Here is a 20,813-nt window from a genome sequence, read left to right as displayed (position 1 = left end):
GAGATCGAGGCTTTCTCATCAGGTCACATCATCAATGGAGATGAGTGAAAGAAAACTTTTGCCTATTTAGATTGATAGAGAATTTTTCTTCGCCCATGGTGAAGAAAAACACTGATGAATCTAAGGTCATTATTAGTTTCTTTCTAGTTATTGGTGGTCCTAATTCATGGTTTCCAAACACCCATCCATGGCCAATGATAACCTTCCTCACCGTGATTTGAGGAAAAACTCAATCCTTATTTTGTTTTTGGGTATATGCCATGCTCTTAACATTCAATATAGGAAGGGGACCATGCTATGACCTTAGAAGTCAATTAAACCCATAACCAAACCAAATTGTGGAATGGAGAGAGAGAGAGAGAGAGGTAAAATGCAATCACCATTTTTATTTGAAGCACATGCTATGATTAAAGCATAAATAGGTTTTCTTCTATTGAAGAGAGGAACACAAATTGACCTCTATAACTAAATAGTAGTTTCAAGATGAAACTATATTGTAACTATATTGTAACTACTTAGATTATCTAGAGAAAAATGTAAAATGACAAAAATCACCTGTATTGAGTAGAACTCGTGGTTTTGCATCACGGTATCAATAACAATATCGGTCTCAGGCTAAGGCTGATATTGATACATATTGGTCGGTTTGGGTCACAGTTTGGGATTGGCCACTGTATTGACTATTGGTCAAAAATTATAATTTAAAATTGATCAATGAAAAAAGAGCTATTATTTTATGTTCGCGTATCAAAGATTCATGAAAAAGGAAAAGTCTGAGGAGATTGGAAGGATTAACATCACAGAATGAACTCGAAAAAACCAAGAAAACTCACCATGGGCTGAGCTAATGTGGCTATGTTCTTGATGGATTTTATTGCAACTGATGGATATGAAACTATGAGATCTCCTTAGCTCCACTATGGATGCTTTTGAAATGACTGCTTCAACTAACAAATCAGAATCCAGTGATTCTAGATTTTATCGATACGGTATGATACAATACGATATGATACTGATACTTAAATCCATGATAAACCCCACAGGAAGGTGAACGGCCGGTAGGGTGGAGGGGGAGACTGATGTCTGTAGTCAAAACTTGGGTTTTGGTCCCAAACTTGACTCGGAGCAGAGCTGAAGATGGCGACTCCTTTGAATTGAATTTTTCCACGGAATTAAAAACCGAACCAAACCCCTCTTGCCCCTTCCCACCCCCATTTTTATATTTTATTTATTTATTTATTTTTGTCTCTTTTCAAGCTCCTAAACTTATCTTAGAAGCAAACTCACGAGTCGAAATTTGGACCAAAAATTATTATTTTAATTTTTTAATATATTTTTAAAAAATTTTAAAATTAAAAATACCCCACCACTTTCACTGAAAGAAATATAAAATATTCCTACACAAGATCTCGAGAGCGTGTATTACAAGCAATCGTAGAATATACCAAAACCGCGTTAAACGGCACGTGCTTCGAAAACCTAGAGACAAGGAGACAACCGTCTGATAGGACACGTGGACGTCATTAATTTGATTACGGGAATTTCAAGAAAGGGAATTAATCTGTTACACGTGTGTGGTTTGGACGGGCCAAACGGTCGGGCTTCGAATACCGGGACGATGGCGACCCGGTCCGTGTATTGCGGAGAGTTTTTAGTTTCACGAAAATGATTTAAAAAAATATATTTATTAATTTGTTGGACGATTTCGGTGCTTCTTTTCCCATTCTACCCCTCAAATCTTTTTTATTTTCCCTTTTCAAAATTACCAAAAAGCTCCTTTGGGATAGAGTTGTAGTCAGTAGAGACTAGAGAGACAAGACCAGGAGATACCCTAATAATTGTAATGATGGTATCTGCGTGTGTCATGATAACGTGAAAGAAGAGAGAAAGTAAATGATACGGTAGGGCATGCTCCTATAACCTATCATATACTACCTACCATCTCCGATTCTCTTGGTTGTTTATTGGAGAAGAGAGATCTAAATCGTGTGATTGAGAATGGATTAATCATTCATACCATAATATGATTCAATAAAAAAGATTTGATGTGGATTGATATGGTTTTGGGTTCACTCTCCTCGCATAAGTTGTATCAAAGCAACTATATTCTCACATCAGGTGTGGGTGGAGTGTGTGTGTTTTTATTTATTTGCATTTGACTTGAAAGATTGGTTAACCCTTTCGAGTTGGTGTGTGCGTTTGATCAAAAAAACAAAGAGCTGATTTTTTATCCCAACCCTCATACAAAAAAGGTGATCTAATGTCAAAATAAAGCTATTAGAAAACAACTGGCATCAAGAAGCTACTAGAAAAAAACTATCTGGATTACATGAATATTAGTTAAAAAATATGATGGTTTATTACGATCCCATATCAGTCATATGAGTATGATGATTTTTTTATGATCCTAAATCAATCATATGATGGTTGGAACCAATCAATTTTCTACCCAACAAAAAAAACAAGAAGAAAGAATCATACCGATTTCATAAAAAGATTTGTGAATTGACATGATCTTGGCTTCTCAAATCTTAGAGGCCGATTTTTAAGACAAGTTTCTCCCAAGTTTTATATGATATTGAAAACTAACTAATGATACTCTCTCTCTCTCTCTCTCTCTCTCTCTCTCCTCCTTTGAAATGATCCATGTCTTTCTTGTATGATACCATGTCCCACACCTTTATTGGTGCCACTTGCTAATTTATCGCACACAAATAGTGTCTGTTCCTCTCTCATGAACCCGAATCCTCTCCAGTAACATTTAACTATCAAAATCGATCTCCCACCATCTATGTGGAGTGTGGGAAAAGTCATTGGAGGGAACTTAGATTCCACTTAGATTCCACTCCCCTAATAGTGTAGACTCTAGAATGTAGATATGATAACTAATTTTTTTTTCCAGCAAATATGAATAATATGACACTTTCAAAGTTTGAAACTAGGATTTGTTTGCCATTACGAGAGAAGACAGGGATTGATTGTGGCTTGTAGGTGCTTAAGTAGAATTTGACGGTGTTGGGTGTGTTCTAAGCTTTAGCCTTCTAGGGCTTGTTAGCTTGTCGGGGAAGGAGTGAACGATCTGTGAGTTGGTGACGCGGTAATTGTGCCAGCAAGAGTCACACGTGCGATAAAGAAATAATAAAGCCTTAATACGCGTTAAGGGAAGGGAAAAAGCAAAATAATATACCACAGCAGGAGATGAGGAGCAGAGGAGGCCAATCAGAATCAGTACTACCGGTTTTCTCTTTTTCTTTTAACTTTTCTTATTCTGATTTCTGTGGAGGTCGATATTATCTATTGAAATTACTAAAATCCCCTTCACCGTGTACACGCGAACTTAACGTATGAATCATCGACAACAAAAGTAAAATGGACCGAAAGTAGTGGTGAGTGATGCTGTGGGGAAGAAATACTTAAGATTGAAATCATTTTATTGTAATCTATAATATATAATCTTATTTTTAAGTGGAAAAAAAAAAAAAAAAAAAGGGCTGAAAGAGAACACTACTTGGGCGAGTGTAGATCCCAGCACCTCTATGGTGAGGTGGAATTTTTGGGGTGTGGCGGTTATTTTGTCTGCCCTTGTGTTTGAACGCATGAGCAGCGCATCGTACGCACCAAGGTAGCGTTCTTTTTCTTTTGTAAATAAATCATCAACTGTTAGGGTGTTATTTGAACAGAGATGGGAACGCAGCAGAAGAGGATCTCGTACAGATTTAATTACAAGCTTTACGAACTCGAACAATCTTCTTTGCGATTGTTCGAGTATCTTGTTAGATTTCTCTATAGAGAACTTCACACTACAAAATCCTTGGGAAGAGATAAAGTCTCACAAATAGCACAAGTACTTGGAGAGTAAAGAGAGGGAAAATTTGGTTTCTAGTATTAATGATATGAGGATATGAGGCCTTCAGGTTACAACATCTATACATAGTCAAAACCCTAAAGTACCACCCGTTGCAGTCTTTCACTCTAAATAGGAAAGGAGGAGAGGGAGGGGCTCCCTCCCCTTGCTTACGGGTTGGGTCAGGCCACCCCATATGGGCACCATGGATCAGGTCCAAGACTTGAATCCAGTCCCTAAAAAGGATCAAGTTTGCCTTAAACCACAGTGAAAGGGTTTCATTCACTACGGGCTTCAGATGCACATGAGAAGGAATTGAGATATTATTTTAGGAAACATATTAAAACCTTATAGGAATTTGTGAATCTTAGAATGATGTGATGAAGGAAAACTTTTTCCATTAAAAGAACTTGTCTTGCATCGTAGGTCTAATTGAAATCGATCAATTATTATCTAGGCGTTTACGATGCTTGGATTATAGCCCTTGGGTAATGAATCAGGACTAACTGACACCGGTAATTGTCCATTTATAGCCTAATTAGCTGGTTTATAGCTCGATCAACTTGTTTATGACTCATTTATAATTTATTTATATTAGCCTAATTAGCTTGTTTAAAGACTAGTTTGCTAGATAAACTTGACTTTGATTATAGTCCAATAAATGATTGATTGAATTTAAATGTGCCCATGCCTGGCCTATGAGATGCAAATAACTAAACGAGGTGGTAATGGTGCATGACTTTAAATTGATTGAGACCGATTAAATCCGGTCCAACCACAACCGATAAGGACCAAGCAATTGACAACCAAAAAATTATTTCCTCAAGTTCCTTGCCTGGCCTAGTTCCCCTAGAGTCTGTCATAAGGGGGGTGAACCTCACCCGGGTAGAGTGTTCAGGCAGGGGTATGGTGGTCATTGCACCCCTCTTTATTAGAGGCACTGGAAAACTGGGCGGGCAAGGAACTGAAGGGGACAAAGATCCGTTGACACCCAAACGGAGGGGTTATTATTGTCATTCTACAATAAGAGTTGTATCCAATAAGGAAGCTAATAAGTAAATGGGAAAATGAAAAACCCCGGGCAAAAGAAAGATAGGAAAGGAAAGGAAAAAATCTTTTGGAGGAATCGCATGCACATGGGTGAGATTTCCCAGCTTTACGCCGTAATCAACCCACGTGTAAGGTACTCCCGTTCACATAGAGTCCCGTTAACCTGTCCAATAAAAAACCCTTCGTTTCGCCCTTTTCCTGCATTTAATGCCACCGGCTCTTGGTCCCCTTTGGGTTGTTCCGTACATCAAGTTAACTGGTTACACCGGTCAAAATGTCAAAAACCGGTGGGCGACCCATCCAACCTGTTTTCCACAAAAAAAAAAAAACCCGCTTTTTTCCTACTTTCTCCCTCCTCGTTTTCACACATTAAAAGCCAAACAGTATCACTCTTCCTTCTTCTTCTTCTGCTTCTCTCTTTTTTTTCTCTTTTCTCTTGCAGCAACAAGAGTAAGAGCTACGCAACGACACAAAAAAAAAAAAAGCTAATGGAAGAGAATTAGCGATTAATCGTTTGTAGAAGAAGATAGATAGATAGATAGATGATGAGATGGCGAAGAGAGAAGTAGTGAAGGAGACAGAGAATCTGAACCAAACAGCTTCAATCTTTCCTGATCATCATCACTTACCTTCTTCACCTGCAACCACAAATTTCCCTTTATCCTCCTCCTCCTCCTCAGGTGGTGGAATCTTCGACATGTACTGTGAAAACGAAAAAGGAGTTTCCATGGGTTTCATGGACTTACTTGGAATCCAAGATCTTAGTCCTTCCTTATTCGATTTGCTTCATCACTATCAACAACCACTCATGCCACTCTCACCATCACCACCGGCACCACCACTCACCATCACCACCTCCACCACCACCATCCATCCACCCACAGAATCCTCTGAGGTGTTGAATTTACCCACTTCCCCCAACTCCTCTTCGATTTCTTCTTCTTCTACTGAAGCCGCAAATGATGACCAGACCAAACCAGTAGACCAAGAAGAACAGGAGAAATCCAAGAAGCAGTAAATTTCTTCTTCTTCTTCTTCTTCTTGCGCATTGTGTGTTTAGAAATTGAGTGTAACCAATTCCAGTCTCTCTAATTCTTGGTTGTTTTTTTAGGTCGAAACCCAAAAAGAAGAATCAGAAAAGGCAGAGAGAACCGAGATTTGCGTTCATGACGAAAAGCGAGGTTGATCATCTGGAAGATGGGTACAGATGGAGAAAGTACGGACAGAAAGCTGTGAAAAATAGCCCTTTTCCGAGGTACTAACTAATTTAATTTTCCCCCTTTTTTTCTTTCTTTCTTTTCTCTGTTCAATTCGTTTGTTTGTTTTGCTGCAATATTCACAATAATAATGTTTAATTAGGAGTTACTATCGTTGCACCAGTGCAACATGTGGTGTAAAGAAGAGAGTAGAGAGATCATCAGAAGATCCTTCAATTGTTGTAACAACGTATGAAGGTCAACACACACATCCATGTCCAGTCATGCCTCGTGGAAGCTACTCTGTAGCTGGAATGTGTTCAGACACCACCACTAGAAGCTTTGCCTCTGCTGCTGCTGCTGCTTCTACACCTGCGTTTGCTTTTCCTATGCAAATCACTCACTTCCAGCAACAACAACCACAACAATACTACCATACTAGCTTACCACTTTCTTTTACTTTTAACAACAACAGCAATAGTGGTGGTGGCATTCCATCATCGGCTCCTCCTCCTCTTGTAGTACAGGAGAGACGTTTTTGCACTTCATCATCAACACCACCAGCAACAGCAACAACAGCTTCTTTGTTGAGAGATCATGGGCTTCTTCAAGATATTTTTCCTTCTGATATGAAGAAGGAGACGTAGTTTTATATTATTATTATTCTTCTTACAACTACTACTACTACTACTACTACTACTGGTATGTAGACATCTCTCTCTTACTAAACTTACTGACTTAACCCCACCCCCAAACCACTTAGCTTTACCCTGATTGGGTTCTTCTTTTGTATTATTCTTTGTATACAATAGGGTTTATGTATTTCTTGTTTCCCAACTATTATTTATATCCGATGTGGGATTATTACTTCGGAACCCCAACAAGAGAGAGAAATTAGGGTTAGAATCAAATTATGGGAAAAATCCATACTTCTTGGGACTCATTAATGGGAAACTGAGAAATCTAGAAATGAGCTAATCTTGAGCTATGCAGGGAGGTGCAATGGGAACAAGAGGAGAAGTTTTTTTTTTTTATCTCAGTAGAACAACTAATGGCTTTTCTTTCCTTTCTTGTGTAATATTGTGTAGTATAGCTTATAACCTTTTTCCTCGATTCCTGTTATTATTTGAATGAAGAAGTGATGGTGGAGATTATGAGTTATGAAATATTTCTCAAAATTTCAGAAGAAGGGAGGGATGGGGGTGGTAATATTGATGGAGAAATATAAATATGGACTCTTTTCTCTCTCTTTTTGCTGTGTTGTTGATGAAATTGATGGGTTTTTTAATTTATAGCTATTGGGGAATGCAATTAATGTTGTTTTTCGAGAATTGTCTTTGTTGGGAATGTTGGCTTTTCTCTCTCTCTCTCTCTCTCTTTCTTTACTCTGACCCTTATTTTTCTCACTTTCATCAATGCAGAGAGACATCCATAGACGATGAAGGTAGTATAAGTTTAACAATAATACAGTATTAGCTTCATCTGAAATTACTGAGAATACACGTAAAGGTACATACTATATATGATGTTAGGGGCTTTGTTCTCTGTGCCGCAGCACAAGCTATCCCCATCCCCAGACACATGGGGTGGGCATAATGACCACCCTGCCTTCTGAGTGGCAGACCCATGTGCTTGGGCCTAGTCTGCGCTGCTGCACAGAGAACATTCTCCCAAATATATATATATATATATATGGCTGTATAAATGTGTTGAACCTGAAAAAGAAATTGAGTGGCCGATCTTAACCATGAAGTGATGATATTTTGACTTGTCAATTCGAATTTGGGATCATATATAAGAAATCAAAACGTGAATGAAATAAATTTAAGTGACTGGAGGAATGTCAAATGTGGCTAAATAATGCTTTAGTTTTGTGCTGTGACTTTCTTTCAAGCGACGGTGGAATGTCAAATGTGGCTGCATGTGGACCTCATTTTCAGTCTTCGATCAACAAAACTGCAATACCCCAATTTGCTTCTCTCTTCCTTATCATATTTTGATCTCTCTCTATATAGAGGTAGTTCTTAAAGACATTAGAAGGTATTCCATTCTGATAAATTTACTTTTGTATGTACATAACATATTTATGAGTTATAGTCTCTCACATCGTTTTTGTTATGTTCATATACTTTGAGAATCTTTGTGAGTATCTAGTGTTTTAAGGTTTTGGGTTAGACCTTCTAACATGATATTAGAGGATATATATTCCTCTTTCCTTATCTTTTGTAAGTTGGTGAAGTATACTGAAGTTACACATGAGAAATGTTGAGAGTTATAGTCTCGCATACCATGATTAGTTATTTCATTCAGGCTAGCTCTTGTGCCTCTAAATATGTGGGGAACTCTTTCCACCTAATGTCTTAAAGTTTTGAGATCAATATCCTCCAACTTATATGAATCTTTAGAAACCAAAAAGCTTGCATTGGGAAGAAAAAACTTTACTCTCTCTCTCATAGTAAACTTTAGTTACTTATCATAAAAAAGAAACTTCAATTATTAAAAATGAAGAACAGACCCTCACTATACTAGTACAAAAATGAAACTGCATGCCTCCAACCATAATATTGTTCCTAAATACCCCCTATTTGAAGGGTACGTACGTACATACCCCTCTCTTTTGCCCGAAACTGCACATGGGCGTCCGAGGGAATCCTCCCCCATTGAAAATAATGAAAAGCACTACTTATGATTCACATCTTGTTGTAGCTAATTAGAAAATGGATTTTCCCCTTTCTTTGAAACAATAATTAAAAAGAACATATAATATGGCTTGTAACTCATCAAAATTAATGCATTTATTTATACACCCATGCATATATCTAGGCATGGTTTTAGTTATAATTCAGAGATAGATAGAATGACCATTAAGCCCAATTAAGTAGTTAAGCCATCAATCATGGACTCATGGTTGCCAAAATTGCAATTGCAGGTGGGTAGGTAGGTAGTAGATAATTATTAATTATGATTTTTGGAATCTTTGACGTCAATCTGTTTTCATGTTTTATAAATAAAATAATTGGGAGGGTCAAGTCAGGGGGATTCGATTTTATCTTCTCTTCTCTTCTCAATTCTCATGGGTGCGGGACCAGTAGAAACCTGCATTTGTTCACATAATTTTAGGTGCTTTGTTAGGTTTACTACTACTACTACTACTGCCTCTATCCTATCAAAAAAATTTTAAATAAATAAATAAATAAATAAATAGGGAATGAAAATGGAAGAGAAGATAGAGAGTTATGAGACGACGAGAATAATGATGACTAGCTCGCAAGGAGAAGAGTTAAGCAGTTCTTGGATTTTGTATCATAAATAATGAAGAAAATTAACCCTAATTAATAAGATAAGATTAGTGGTCAACCTAAAATAAGTTAAATTAAGCTAAGCTTTACCTTTATTTATTTTTCAACTATATTTTCTTTAATTCTTCTTTTGGGCAGAGCAGGAATAGCTGACTTTACAACTTGAGAAATTCTGCGACTAACTCATCCATGTTCCCATTAATAATTTATGCTACATCTTTTGAGAGAGAGAGAGAGAATGAGACAAATTTATGAGCCATTCCCATTTTGGTGGTTTTTTTTTTTTTTTTTTTTTTGAAGTGGACTCGAAACCCAGAAGCCAAATCCTAAGCTAGAAGCGTATGATCAATATCTTCTCCAATTATCTAAGTCAACTTGCTCTCCTATCTTAAAAGGACTGCATGAACCATGAGGTGAATATGGAAGGTCAAGCTCACAAGGTATCATCTATCAATGCCTTCATATACAATGTCTTATATTCGGTCGCTTGTATAAATGGGTTGATTCCCAAAGATAATTAAGAAATTAAGATGGAAGCTTAATATGGTATCAGAGCAGATACATTAGGCCTCCGTCGATAATGGGCCCTACTCCACCCACAAAGACAGAGTTCAAAAGAGGCTTGCATGTAAAGGGGAGTGTATTGAGGTAATAATCCCACATTGGCTGTGGGTGCTCCAACTATCAAGTATAAGAGTCACGAAAGACCATTCCACTTTGAACCAACTGGTTTTAAGATGAAAGCTTAATACAGAGCTAGAAAAACCTCAAATCATACTTTAATCCACTCCCTATTTTGCTAAGAAATATGGAATAACTTCTGATCGATCTCTAGCTATCAGAAAGAGCTTTTTCTTTTGCTTAGTTAGAGAGCCAGAGACCTAAAATAAGGGTAGGATCGATGTGTTCTTCACATGCAACCACATGATTTAGAAACTGATCAATGGGATTTGGTCCTCTACTCCTTTTGGATTCATAGAATGCATACAAATATTACAGTCCAAAAACTCTTTTTTTTTTTTTTTTTTTTTTTGGAACTTCTTTTCATGAAAAGCAGAAAAAGTAAGTAATTGATCCCAAGCTGATCAAAGAATATTTACAACCCGAATTAATTCTGTAGCTATTACCATCACCATGGCTGTGCATGGATTGCATGGGACCACCACTGGCCATGTACGTATGTTTGAACCCATAGCCCAAAAGCTTCTCTGCACCTGCATGTGCTTTAAAGCCCATTTCATCATGTACTGAAATGGGGTCCATTGAATCACAATGATACTGGTTGTCCTTTAAGCAGCTTTAGAGACTAGTAACTCCAAATGCTACATGTTCATCACAAAGCTCCACTAATTTTGATAATTATAATTATAATTTTTTTTTTAAGATTATGAGAAACTTGATTAGTTAATTTTATGATTACAATACAAAATGCATCTTAGGGCATTGTGACTTCCATTAAATAGTAGCTTGAGAAAGGAAAATAAAAATTATTTTTCAGATACCTGATTGGAGCATGCAACAAAAATGTTTTTTTTTTTTTTTTTTTGAAGAAGAGAATTTTGAAATTAAAAAAGTCGTATTAAGTATACGGTCTCCTACGGTGAGAGAGAAAGTTAGTTTTTTTTTTTTTTTTATATGAGAGAAAACACTGTCAACCAATGATTTAAAACATTTAAGGCAAATATTTTCAATTTTTTTTTTTGGGTTGAAAAACATTTTCTCAACTTTGATAATAACAAGATTTTCCCTTTTGATAATTTTATAGTTACAAGAGTTTTGAATGATTCCAATACAGAAGCATCTTGGAGCATCTTGACTTCCATTAAATTGGAGAAGGGAAATAAAAATTATTTTTTTTAATACTTGATTGGGACTAGTAACAATTTTATGTTAAGGTTTCTCGTGATGTTAGAAATTTTTTTTTGCCCCCTAACTACCAAAAAAAAAAAAAAATTTTATATTTGATCAATATTTTTAAATGCATAAACTCATCAATGTAAATTATGTTAAGGGAATAATAAAATAGTAAGGAGGATTAGCTCCGTTTAGATTTGATAATCATTTGACAATTAGTTAGAAGGCAATGAGTTTGTTAATTAGTTTAGTTGAGTTGAATGATGATGCCTTTCAAGCATATATGACCAACTCATAAGTGTGGTAGCACTTGTCTTCTGTTGGTGTTGGGCGCGCGTGAATGAATAGCCCTGTTGTCTACCAAAAAAAAAAAAAAAGGTAGTGCTTGTCTTCTAGATATATTTTAAGAGAAAAGAATGTGAGTCTGGATCCTCTCCCCACGTGGTGACCTCCCCACCCCATCCCCACCATCCATGGGGTATCAGACCACAAGTCAATGGTGCATTAAATGCTTTGACTCGTGGTCTGGATACCGCTTAGAAGGTGGGAGATGGGTTGGGGAAGGTAACTCCTCTCCCTATGTGGGGAGTTAATTCAGATTCAAAGAACGTTGCCAGGTTGCATAGTGTATGCTAGCATCTCCTTTTGTCTTTCTCCTTCTTCCTATAAAATGACATATCTGCCCCTATTATGGGATGAGAGAGAGAGAGGCACTAGCATAGGTTGCACAGCCCGACAAGAAACTCAAATTTTTTTTTTTTTGGTAAGAGTTTTTAGAAATTAGGAAAATCGTATTATGTAGAGGGTCTCTTACAATGAGAAAGATCGTTTTCTATCATATGAAAGAAAAATACCTTCAACCAATGATCTAAAATATTTAAAGCAAATTGTTTTTTTTTTTTTTTTTTTTGATAGGTATATATGTATTTGGATAATATCTTAAAATAATTTTTTTTTAAAAGAAAAATACATTAATAGCAATGATATATGTAAAGGCTGAAGCTAGATATGACAACCTTTTGAAGAGGGATGAAAGATAATAAAGTAATTCATTGAATTACTCGTAATATTGGAATAATATAGTTAACATATATTCTTATTAAAAAGTGGTCCCCACATACACATGGATATGGTGCCTGACCATTGTCAACAGCGCAGATATCTTTGTTTTTTAGGTATTTTTTATTTCTTTACGTAAAATTTAAAACATCATTTTTTTTGGTAAACGTATTTAAAATATCATTAAAACACATATATGACTACCAAACACGATTTGCCTTGAATATTTCAATTCCTAGAATTGTCTTATAAATATTTTACTTCTAAATTTTAGTTTTTAAATCTCTCTCTCTCTCTCTCTCTCTCTCTCTCTCTCTCTCTCTCTCTCTCTCGGATCCAGATCTTTTACGGCACAGCTGTCCTAGCGGCTTGAGCGGCGCATACACAGCCGCATGCGCAATGACCGCCTTACCCCCGCTCGGGCAAGGTGCTCGGGCAGGGGTAAGGTGGTTATTGCGCGCACAGCTGTGTCTGCGTTGTAGAGGATCTGAATTGCTCTCTCTCTCTCTCTCTCTCTCTCTCTCTCTCTCTCTCTCGGATCCAGATCTTTTATGGCACAGCTGTCCTAGCGGCTTGAGCGGCGCAAACACAGCCGCATGCGCAATGACCGCCTTACCCCCGCTTGGGCAAGGTGCTAGGGCAGGGGTAAGGTGGTTTTGCGCGCACAGCTGTGTCTGCGTCGTAGAGGATCTGAATTGCTCTCTCTCTCTCTCTCTCTCTCTCTCTCTCTCTCTCTCTCTCTCTCTCCCTCTGTTATACCTAGGGGTGTCAATTGGTCCGGTTCTTTAACAGTTCCAACCCTGAGGAGTCAGGACTAGAACCAAATCAAAAAGCTAATTAATTAGTTCCAAAAATCGGATCTAGGACCATTAACTAATGAATGGGCTGGTTTGGATTCCTAATCGATTCCAAGCAGTCCAAAATTAAACAAAAAAAAAAAAAAAAATCCCTAAGGTGTGCTACATATTGCCAATAATATTATAATAAGACACTAATTTTCAATCACATGAAATATGCAATTTACCATCATTTTTTTTTCTCAAATCACGGGATGAGTCTGTAGTACCTCTTGTTTTATATTCAATTAATAAATAGGAACACCACTTCTACTAAAAAAAATAAATAGGAACACCACCACTCTCATAAATTATGATTATTTTTAAGGCATATTCTTAAGTTAGAATTCTCAAATGGACCTTAAAATTAACAGCCAAATCTTTGGTAAAATAGTAGATAAGATGAAGTACTAGTCAAATTTGTAAAACTAAAAAAATAAAGGGCTTAGCCAGGCGCTTGAAGATGGACATCTCCATTTGCAGGTGGAAATTGATAGCAAGGAGATTCATGCCTTCATTCAAGACCCTCACCGTGTGCTTCCATCTGAAGCTGCAGTCACGATTGCAGATCTGAGGCGTATTGCCACCTCTTTTGAGTCTATTTCTTTTCTTTGTATTCCAAAGGATCTAAACTCTGTTGCAGGTACCCTAGCCCGAAAGGCCCTATCTATCATGTATAAGACAGATTGGTGACTTACCATTCCATGGCTTCATGATCTTTGTCCGAGTGAAGCCACTGGTTGTACACATGCTTATCATTAGTAAATTCAATCTTTACTAAAAATAATAAAGGGCTTGACCTTTGCTTTCATCATGGTTTAAAGTATCGATATGTATCGTATCGATCGATACGTACCGGTATCAGCCAGTACCGATATGATACATACGGATACATCTCTTTTTTTTTTAAATGAAGTATCTAGGATTGTATCGATCAATACGGGCTGATACGATACGATACGACCGTAACATATCGATTCGTCCAGTAGAGGGTTCTATGGGTGGTTTAATACGTATTGATACATATCGATACATATTGGCCAATACGGTTCGATACATACCGATACATTTTATAAAAAAAGCCAATTTTTTTGTGAATTAAAAAAGCTATTTTCACTCATAGATTCGATACAACTCCTATTCTAACAGAAGATCAAATGAAAGAAAACTCTCAACCAAAAAATTAAAATCTTGCATGTAATCTTGGTTTTAGAAATTTTTGGACTAAAAAATGAATCAAGGAGTGCTACAACATCATCCTTTGCATCATCCGATACTCTTCATGGCCATAGACCATTACAATATGTAAGAAATCTCATCTTTTATAACAATTTTAAAGTGTCACACTTGTTTGGTTATACATTATTCACAATTCTTAGTGTATATGTATGACATATGACAAATATTGCTTGTTTATATTGTGTTTTTGTATCCATAAGTGTATTTACATGTGTATGATCATTTTCATGTGTTTCTGCACCAATCGATATGTATCTCCGATACGATATGATACGTCTCTTAAAATTGCCCGACTGATACTTTAAACTTTGGCTCTCATGATCTTAAGCCTTAAGAATTATATAATATATAGAGTTAAGATGTGGATATGTTCTGGTTCCAAAGGTTCTTAGTTGGCCTATCTGTTCTAGAACTATTTAGAGATCAGTAACTATTAATCAATAGATTCAGATTCAGACCAATAACTTATCGCTAATCCAGAACTAGCCCAATAAACTATCAGGTGGGTCGATTCTGATTTTTGGGGTTGGTTTCGATCCGGTTTTCAGTTATGATGTCCAATTGACACCCTTAGGTACACCTAGGTTTGGTGAGAAAAGTATGAAGGAGTTAGGAGGTGGTGACATGGGCCGAGGTTAGTAGTAGTAGGTCCACATTGTGTAAGAGAGAATAATTAAGCACAAATACTGATATATATATATATATATATATATATATAGAGAGAGAGAGAGAGAGAGAGAGAGAGAGAGAGAGAGAGAGAGAGAGATACCTTGTTAGTGAGTGAGTGACCACTTCAAACCCTCAATAACAAAAAGCCTTGACTGGTCTTCTTTTAAACCAACAACTACGTACCAACCCTTTCTACTATCAGATTAGTACATGACAAAGTTAGTTACACACTCTCCTGCACTGCACTCACCCACCCAGCTTAATTGGAGTGATCCCAAAAAATGAGATATCAGAAACACAAACTTCTCCCCTCAACCCTTAAGAGCCTTGGAGCTTCCGCTTCACATCACACTCTACATATCTCACAAAATTCTATGTATATATAAAGTGCACCCCCCACCCCTCCCTACTTCTACTATATAATTGAGCGAGAGAGAGAGAGAGAGAGAGATGGAAACTTACAAGGTAGCTTTCTCATCAGTACTTATGATGTTGGTGAGGGTTGTAGTGATGATGGGGTTGGTGATCAGAATGCCGACCACCATCGAAGCATGCTTTGGTGGAGGAGGTAACAGCGGTGGTGGGTCTCTCCGGGTTGATGCATACCAGAGTAGCTGTCCCGATGCTGAAGCTATAATTTTCTCATGGGTGGTCAGAGCTGTTTCTGATGACCCTCGCATGGCCGCATCTCTCCTCCGTCTCCATTTCCACGATTGCTTCGTTAACGTAACCATTCATTCATTCATTCATTCATATATATATATAGGGAAAAAGTTCTCTGTCCGAGAGTGTGGCTTCCGCCAGCACTCCCATAAGTCTATCTCTCTCCTCCCTATATGAAAAGACACCTCTGCCTAATTGTTTTAAGGACGAGGGAGATAGACACATGGGAGTACTGGTATTGGCTACACTCCCATACAGAAAACTGCTTCCTATATATATATATATATATACATTTCCACTACGTAAGCTAGATTGCTTCTTTAACGTAAAACTATTCACACTCGATCTTAATTATTAATACATGGAAGTGCAGGGATGTGATGCATCAGTGTTGCTAGATGATACAGAAATGTTTGTGGGTGAGAAAACGGCAGCACCGAATGCGAATTCGCTGAGAGGGTTCGACGTGATCGACTCCATCAAATCTGAACTTGAATCAGTTTGCCCTCAGACAGTCTCCTGTGCTGATATACTTGCCATCCTCGCAAGAGATTCTGTTCTTCTGGTGGGTACACAACCAGACAACCTTTTTTTAACCATATATGCATATCATAATATGAAACAATGTTTTCTCTCCATCTGGGAGAGAACACTCCCTCTCCCTATATATATAAATTTTTTTTTGAATATTGAGAGTGGGTTCTCCCAGCAAGCGTCATAGGAAATCACACACAAATGAGGTGTGATAAAATAAAATCGTACATGAGAAGGCAGCGAGGTCATTTCATCTGAGGAATAGAGAGACAAACACAGAGATGCTAGCTTACACTGCCCAGCATTGGCTCAGAGAACTTTTACCTATATTAGATATGGAAAAAGGGTTCTCTGAACCACTGGAGTACTTGTAGACACTAGCATTTCTATGTATATCTCTTTCTTCTTCACATGAAATGACCTTAATGTCCTCTTATGTAGTTTTATCACATTTCATTGATTGGCTCCCTTCTCCCTTGTATATATCCCTTCTATCATCAAAACTTAGTCAAACAAAATTACATATGAATGCAAATTCTTTCTAGCTTAATTTATTATTATTATTATTATTATTATATAAAATTTTAAAAAAAATTAAGTATTGATAACTGCGGGAAGAATAATATTTTGCAGTCAGGTGGGCCCGGGTGGGAAGTCCAGCTGGGGAGGAGAGACAGCTTGACAGCCAGCAAGGCAGCAGCGAACAATAACATCCCAGGTCCCAATTCTGACGTGGCAACCCTCGTCACCAAGTTCCAGGACGTCGGTCTCACCCTCAACGACATGATTGCCCTTTCTGGTTTGTTAAATATTTCAATAAATTTCTCCAAATACATCTAGCTGAAATATTATGGACTGAGTTTTCCTTGAGCCACAGTGAATGAGAATCTCTTCACGGTGGGGCTTCAATTACGCATGAGAGAGGGTATTTTGAAAAACATACTAAAACCTTAGGGGTTTGTGAAACCTAAGATGGTGTGGGGAGGTGAAACTCCCCGCATGGTGAAGCAAAACTCTCCAAGACCCCTCTCTCTCGTCTTCTTTTACTGATCACTTCACTTTCCATTCGGAATCTATTCATCACAGGCGCACACACCATTGGAAAAGCCAAATGCTCCACTTTCAGCTCAAGCCTCATCCAGGGCATTGGCAGTGGCGGTGATGGTGGTGGCGACTCCTTTGGATCCGATGCTCCTCCAGCCCTCAACCTCGACTTCCTTTCATCTCTACAGCATCTCTGCTTGGAGTCTGGCAATGCAACTCTGGTATCACTGGACCTGATGACACCGGCTACTTTCGACAACCAGTACTACATAAACCTAATCTCTGGGGAGGGATTGCTTCCATCAGACAATGCCCTTGTAGCTGGAGGCAATGCCGCAAGTGTTATTACACGTGAGATCGTCGAGGGATACGCCAATGACCCATTCATCTTCTTTCAGGACTTCAAAACATCCATGCTCAAGATGGGCAGCTTGAAACCACTCACTGGAAACAATGGCCAGATCCGTAGGAACTGCAGGTCCATCAATTGATTTCAAGTAGTAGTAGTAAGTATTTAGTAGTAGTAGAAGAGCCAGTCTAGTCTCTTTGACTCTGCTATGAATATTGTCTACTTCGTAATACCATATGACTTGACCTGCTTAAGCCTTACTCACTACCTAGTACCTACCAAGTTTGTTAATTTCATATCAAATAATTTCACGATCAGTCAACACCATTTCAAATTGCTCTGCAAACAAGAATGATGATGGTCCTCGTGCTATTCCAGGGCGATCTGAGATCCTGAACAATTAGTATTTATCCAGAGGGGCATCAATCAAGGTTTTAGTCATTGGTATTGCGCAACACGGCACAACAGGCAGCCCGCGCCGTAGAAGATCTGGATCCCGCCTAAGAACGCTACCCTTGGATTCACATGCTTACTTATTACCCACTTGACATCCTTTCCCACTTTCAATGTGGGACTAAACATCTCACAAGGACAAACTTCTCTCAAAAGCAACACTGAAAATCAAAAACAAGTGAGAGGGAAAACACACAACAAAAATTACAAAACCGCAAAAAAAGGTATTTTGAAACCTCTATTAATAAAACATTTTCTAACAAGTTGCAATCACAGTCGATGGGTTAGGAGAATTGAGAGATGATATTTGTACAACCAGCATAAAACCTCTCTCAGCACCCATGTTGGTCATTCTTTTCTTCTTTTTTTGTCTTTTTGGGTCTAAAAGTATGAATGTGCGAGATGCTAAAACCTATGTATAAAGACTACAGTAAACAAAAAATAATATTTTCCTCACAAATACTCGAGAAAAGTATATCATTCATGTCACAAAGATATATACCCTTTCAGGCTTCGAATCACAAACTGAGCCTGATACTGCAGGGCTGCTCCATTGGCAATTTGGGCCGTACTTGTCAGCCAGTATGTATCCTTAATCTCACATTCTCACCCTCCCACTTTTATGTTCCTGGAGAATGCAAAAATATTTCAACATAGTGAGCAGAAAGTAAAGTATATACAACCATTTCTAAAGAAGTGCCAGAATTTCTTCCCATCCCTCTTGGTGGTTTTTTTAAATTTTATATATATATATATATATATGTTATATAATATTCTCTGTTAATTCTGTTGATTAAACCACTACAACAGATCCCACAAACACTAAACATACCCCGCACAAAAATAAGAAACTACACACATGCAGAGGGGTTACAACCATATTCCATAGATTCAATGTTTCAAACTTCACTCTACTAAAAATACTGACATCAGACCCACTCAGCTGACCCTGCAAAAAGCTCATTGGCAGCTCGATCAACTGCTGTTTGAGTATCAATTCATGTGCAACCATGGCATAGTGGAAAGACGGTGGGTCTTCTACCAAAAAAAAAGGAAAGACGGTGGGTCTTCCAATCCCATCCTGGTTAAAGCACATGTGATAATTGTAGCCTTAGTCAAAGGTGCCATCAAGCAGTCTCAATATCAAAGCTATCATTTGGCAGCTACACCACGAATCATTACACCTTTCCATAACAAGAATAAAAATTACAGCCAAAGGATGATTGGTACCTGCAGGCTTGTTGTTCCACATCCAATCCTGAGCCACCTGAAACCCCTAGAAAATTTGGAGAGTGTAGTTGAGAACATAAGCATCAATACAGATTTGTGCACATCAATGCATTAACCTTGGATACCTGTTGGAAGTGAGCAGGATCAATAACTGAACTGGGTGCTGCCTGCAATTGGGTATAAACCGGTCCCTGTAAATCGAAAAGCACACACATGTGAAGCAACCAATGATGAAGTGGCTTAACGGAAGGTGCTAACCACTTGTTCTTAGATTTTAACAGATTAATCAAAATATAGTAACATATATATATAGTAACATATTTCAGTAACCAGAGACACCAGCACAAAATCTCATTAGAATATAATGAAGATTTTGACAAAAGTTAATTACAGTCAACAAAAAAAGCACCAACATAAAATTGAATATTTCCCCCCCAAACATTAATCTAAAATTATGACAATATAATACAGAAAATGGAGTAACACACACACACACAGAGACAACCAGCCTATATACAGCCATGAAATAAAGAAATATAAAACTTCTTCAAAAATATTTTCTGATTTTCTCACTACATCCCATACTCTGATTTGTTGTGCCATTTTAAAACAAATTTATAGGACCAGGAACCCTAGCATAATCAATAGATTATGTATCAATTTATTACATATTGTCTTGATTCATAGAACTGTATTACTCAACAATCATGGCCATAAACCATGAGGAGTGATTTTATTGTGCCAAACCTTAGTGACTGCAATCTTCTTCAACCATTCTAAATGATCATATATCCTGTGGGATTATTCTTAGCTGTGTATTTTATTATATCATATCCAGAAGTTTCATTTACAATTTCCATCATGTCCATGATTTTACAAAGCTTCCATCCAACTTAACACATCTCCCTGAAACTTTTTCATTTCTATGGGGACTAAAATCGAAATTTGAAACCTTGATAGTAAGCTCAACAAAAAGTAGAATTTACCAATAACCGTTAGTTTTAGTTGCTGTGGTGTTCTTCACTCTGGGACAATCGAAACTAAGACCCAAAGCACATCACCAAGGGATAGACATACCACCTTTGGTAGGAAATGAGCAGATCTATAAAAGGATTTCAAATACATGATTCAATCACAGAACAATTAACATATATCTTCTTTACAGAAACTAAAGTGCAAAAAGAGTTGATCCAGTTAAATGACCTAAATAGGCTTATTTTATTAGAAGCAAGCCTTGGGTTGGGTTATATATATGTATTGGACCTTTAATCCCATGGGTTTTCATTGTAATGAGACACTTTAATGGGCCTGTAATATGAGTAGAGGCTAGGCATACGGGATTAGTTAGTTAATTGTCTTCATTTTTTAATTTCAATTGTTATTAAGTGTTTTAGCTAGGTTGGATTAGGATTTCATAATCCCAGTCCTGTTTTGTATTAGTATCCTTTGTTATTTCAGTTTTTTAGTTAGTTTACGAAACCTCATTAGTTAAGG

The 20,813-nt window shown here is 37.4% G+C and overlaps 3 protein-coding genes across 4 annotated transcripts in view; 2 read left to right on the top strand and 1 right to left on the bottom strand.

Annotated features, from left to right (window-relative positions):
* The first annotated feature begins 5,346 nt into the window (after nt 1-5,346).
* Nucleotides 5,347-6,737, top strand: LOC122672551 (probable WRKY transcription factor 48). The gene is made up of 3 exons (XM_043870014.1): nt 5,347-5,908; nt 6,006-6,149; nt 6,254-6,737. The coding sequence occupies exons 1-3, from the start codon at nt 5,445-5,447 to the stop codon at nt 6,735-6,737; spliced, it is 1,092 nt and encodes a 363-aa protein (XP_043725949.1). The 5' UTR covers nt 5,347-5,444.
* An 8,739-nt stretch (nt 6,738-15,476) lies between these two features.
* Nucleotides 15,477-17,870, top strand: LOC122670800 (peroxidase 40-like). Its single transcript, XM_043867788.1, has 4 exons — nt 15,477-15,772; nt 16,083-16,274; nt 16,877-17,042; nt 17,330-17,870. Exons 1-4 carry the CDS (start codon nt 15,497-15,499, stop codon nt 17,776-17,778), a joined length of 1,083 nt encoding a protein of 360 aa, XP_043723723.1. The 5' UTR covers nt 15,477-15,496; the 3' UTR covers nt 17,779-17,870.
* A 600-nt stretch (nt 17,871-18,470) lies between these two features.
* Nucleotides 18,471-20,813, bottom strand: part of LOC122671489 (flowering time control protein FCA-like) — a 38,213-nt gene continuing 35,870 nt past the window's right edge. Inside the window, exons 17-19 of one of the 2 annotated variants that reach the window (XM_043868733.1) lie at nt 19,445-19,510; nt 19,320-19,365; nt 18,471-18,717 (exon numbers count right to left, since the gene is read on the bottom strand). In XM_043868733.1, coding sequence (XP_043724668.1) covers nt 18,710-18,717; nt 19,320-19,365; nt 19,445-19,510 — 120 coding nt within the window. In that variant the 3' untranslated portion in view covers nt 18,471-18,709. The remainder of the gene's footprint in view (nt 18,718-19,319; nt 19,366-19,444; nt 19,511-20,813) is intronic. The other variant, XM_043868734.1, reaches the window with a different exon arrangement.

The sequence above is a fragment of the Telopea speciosissima genome, chromosome 8 (genome assembly GCF_018873765.1).
Source record: "Telopea speciosissima isolate NSW1024214 ecotype Mountain lineage chromosome 8, Tspe_v1, whole genome shotgun sequence".
Classification (NCBI taxonomy): Eukaryota; Viridiplantae; Streptophyta; class Magnoliopsida; order Proteales; family Proteaceae; genus Telopea; species Telopea speciosissima.
Note: the sequence above shows the minus strand (reverse complement) of the source record. Positions and strands in the feature narration are given on the sequence as shown.

Bases quoted from the DNA above. Each gene is read 5' to 3' on its own strand.
- LOC122672551 (XM_043870014.1), top strand. From the start codon at position 5,445: ATGGCGAAGAGAGAAGTAGTGAAGGAGACAGAGAATCTGAACCAAACA. The intron at 5,909-6,005 runs GTAAATTTCTTC...TTGTTTTTTTAG, and splicing joins CAGGAGAAATCCAAGAAGCA to GTCGAAACCCAAAAAGAAGA. The intron at 6,150-6,253 runs GTACTAACTAAT...ATGTTTAATTAG, and splicing joins AAAAATAGCCCTTTTCCGAG to GAGTTACTATCGTTGCACCA.
- LOC122670800 (XM_043867788.1), top strand. From the start codon at position 15,497: ATGGAAACTTACAAGGTAGCTTTCTCATCAGTACTTATGATGTTGGTG. The intron at 15,773-16,082 runs GTAACCATTCAT...ATGGAAGTGCAG, and splicing joins TCCACGATTGCTTCGTTAAC to GGATGTGATGCATCAGTGTT. The intron at 17,043-17,329 runs GTTTGTTAAATA...TATTCATCACAG, and splicing joins CGACATGATTGCCCTTTCTG to GCGCACACACCATTGGAAAA.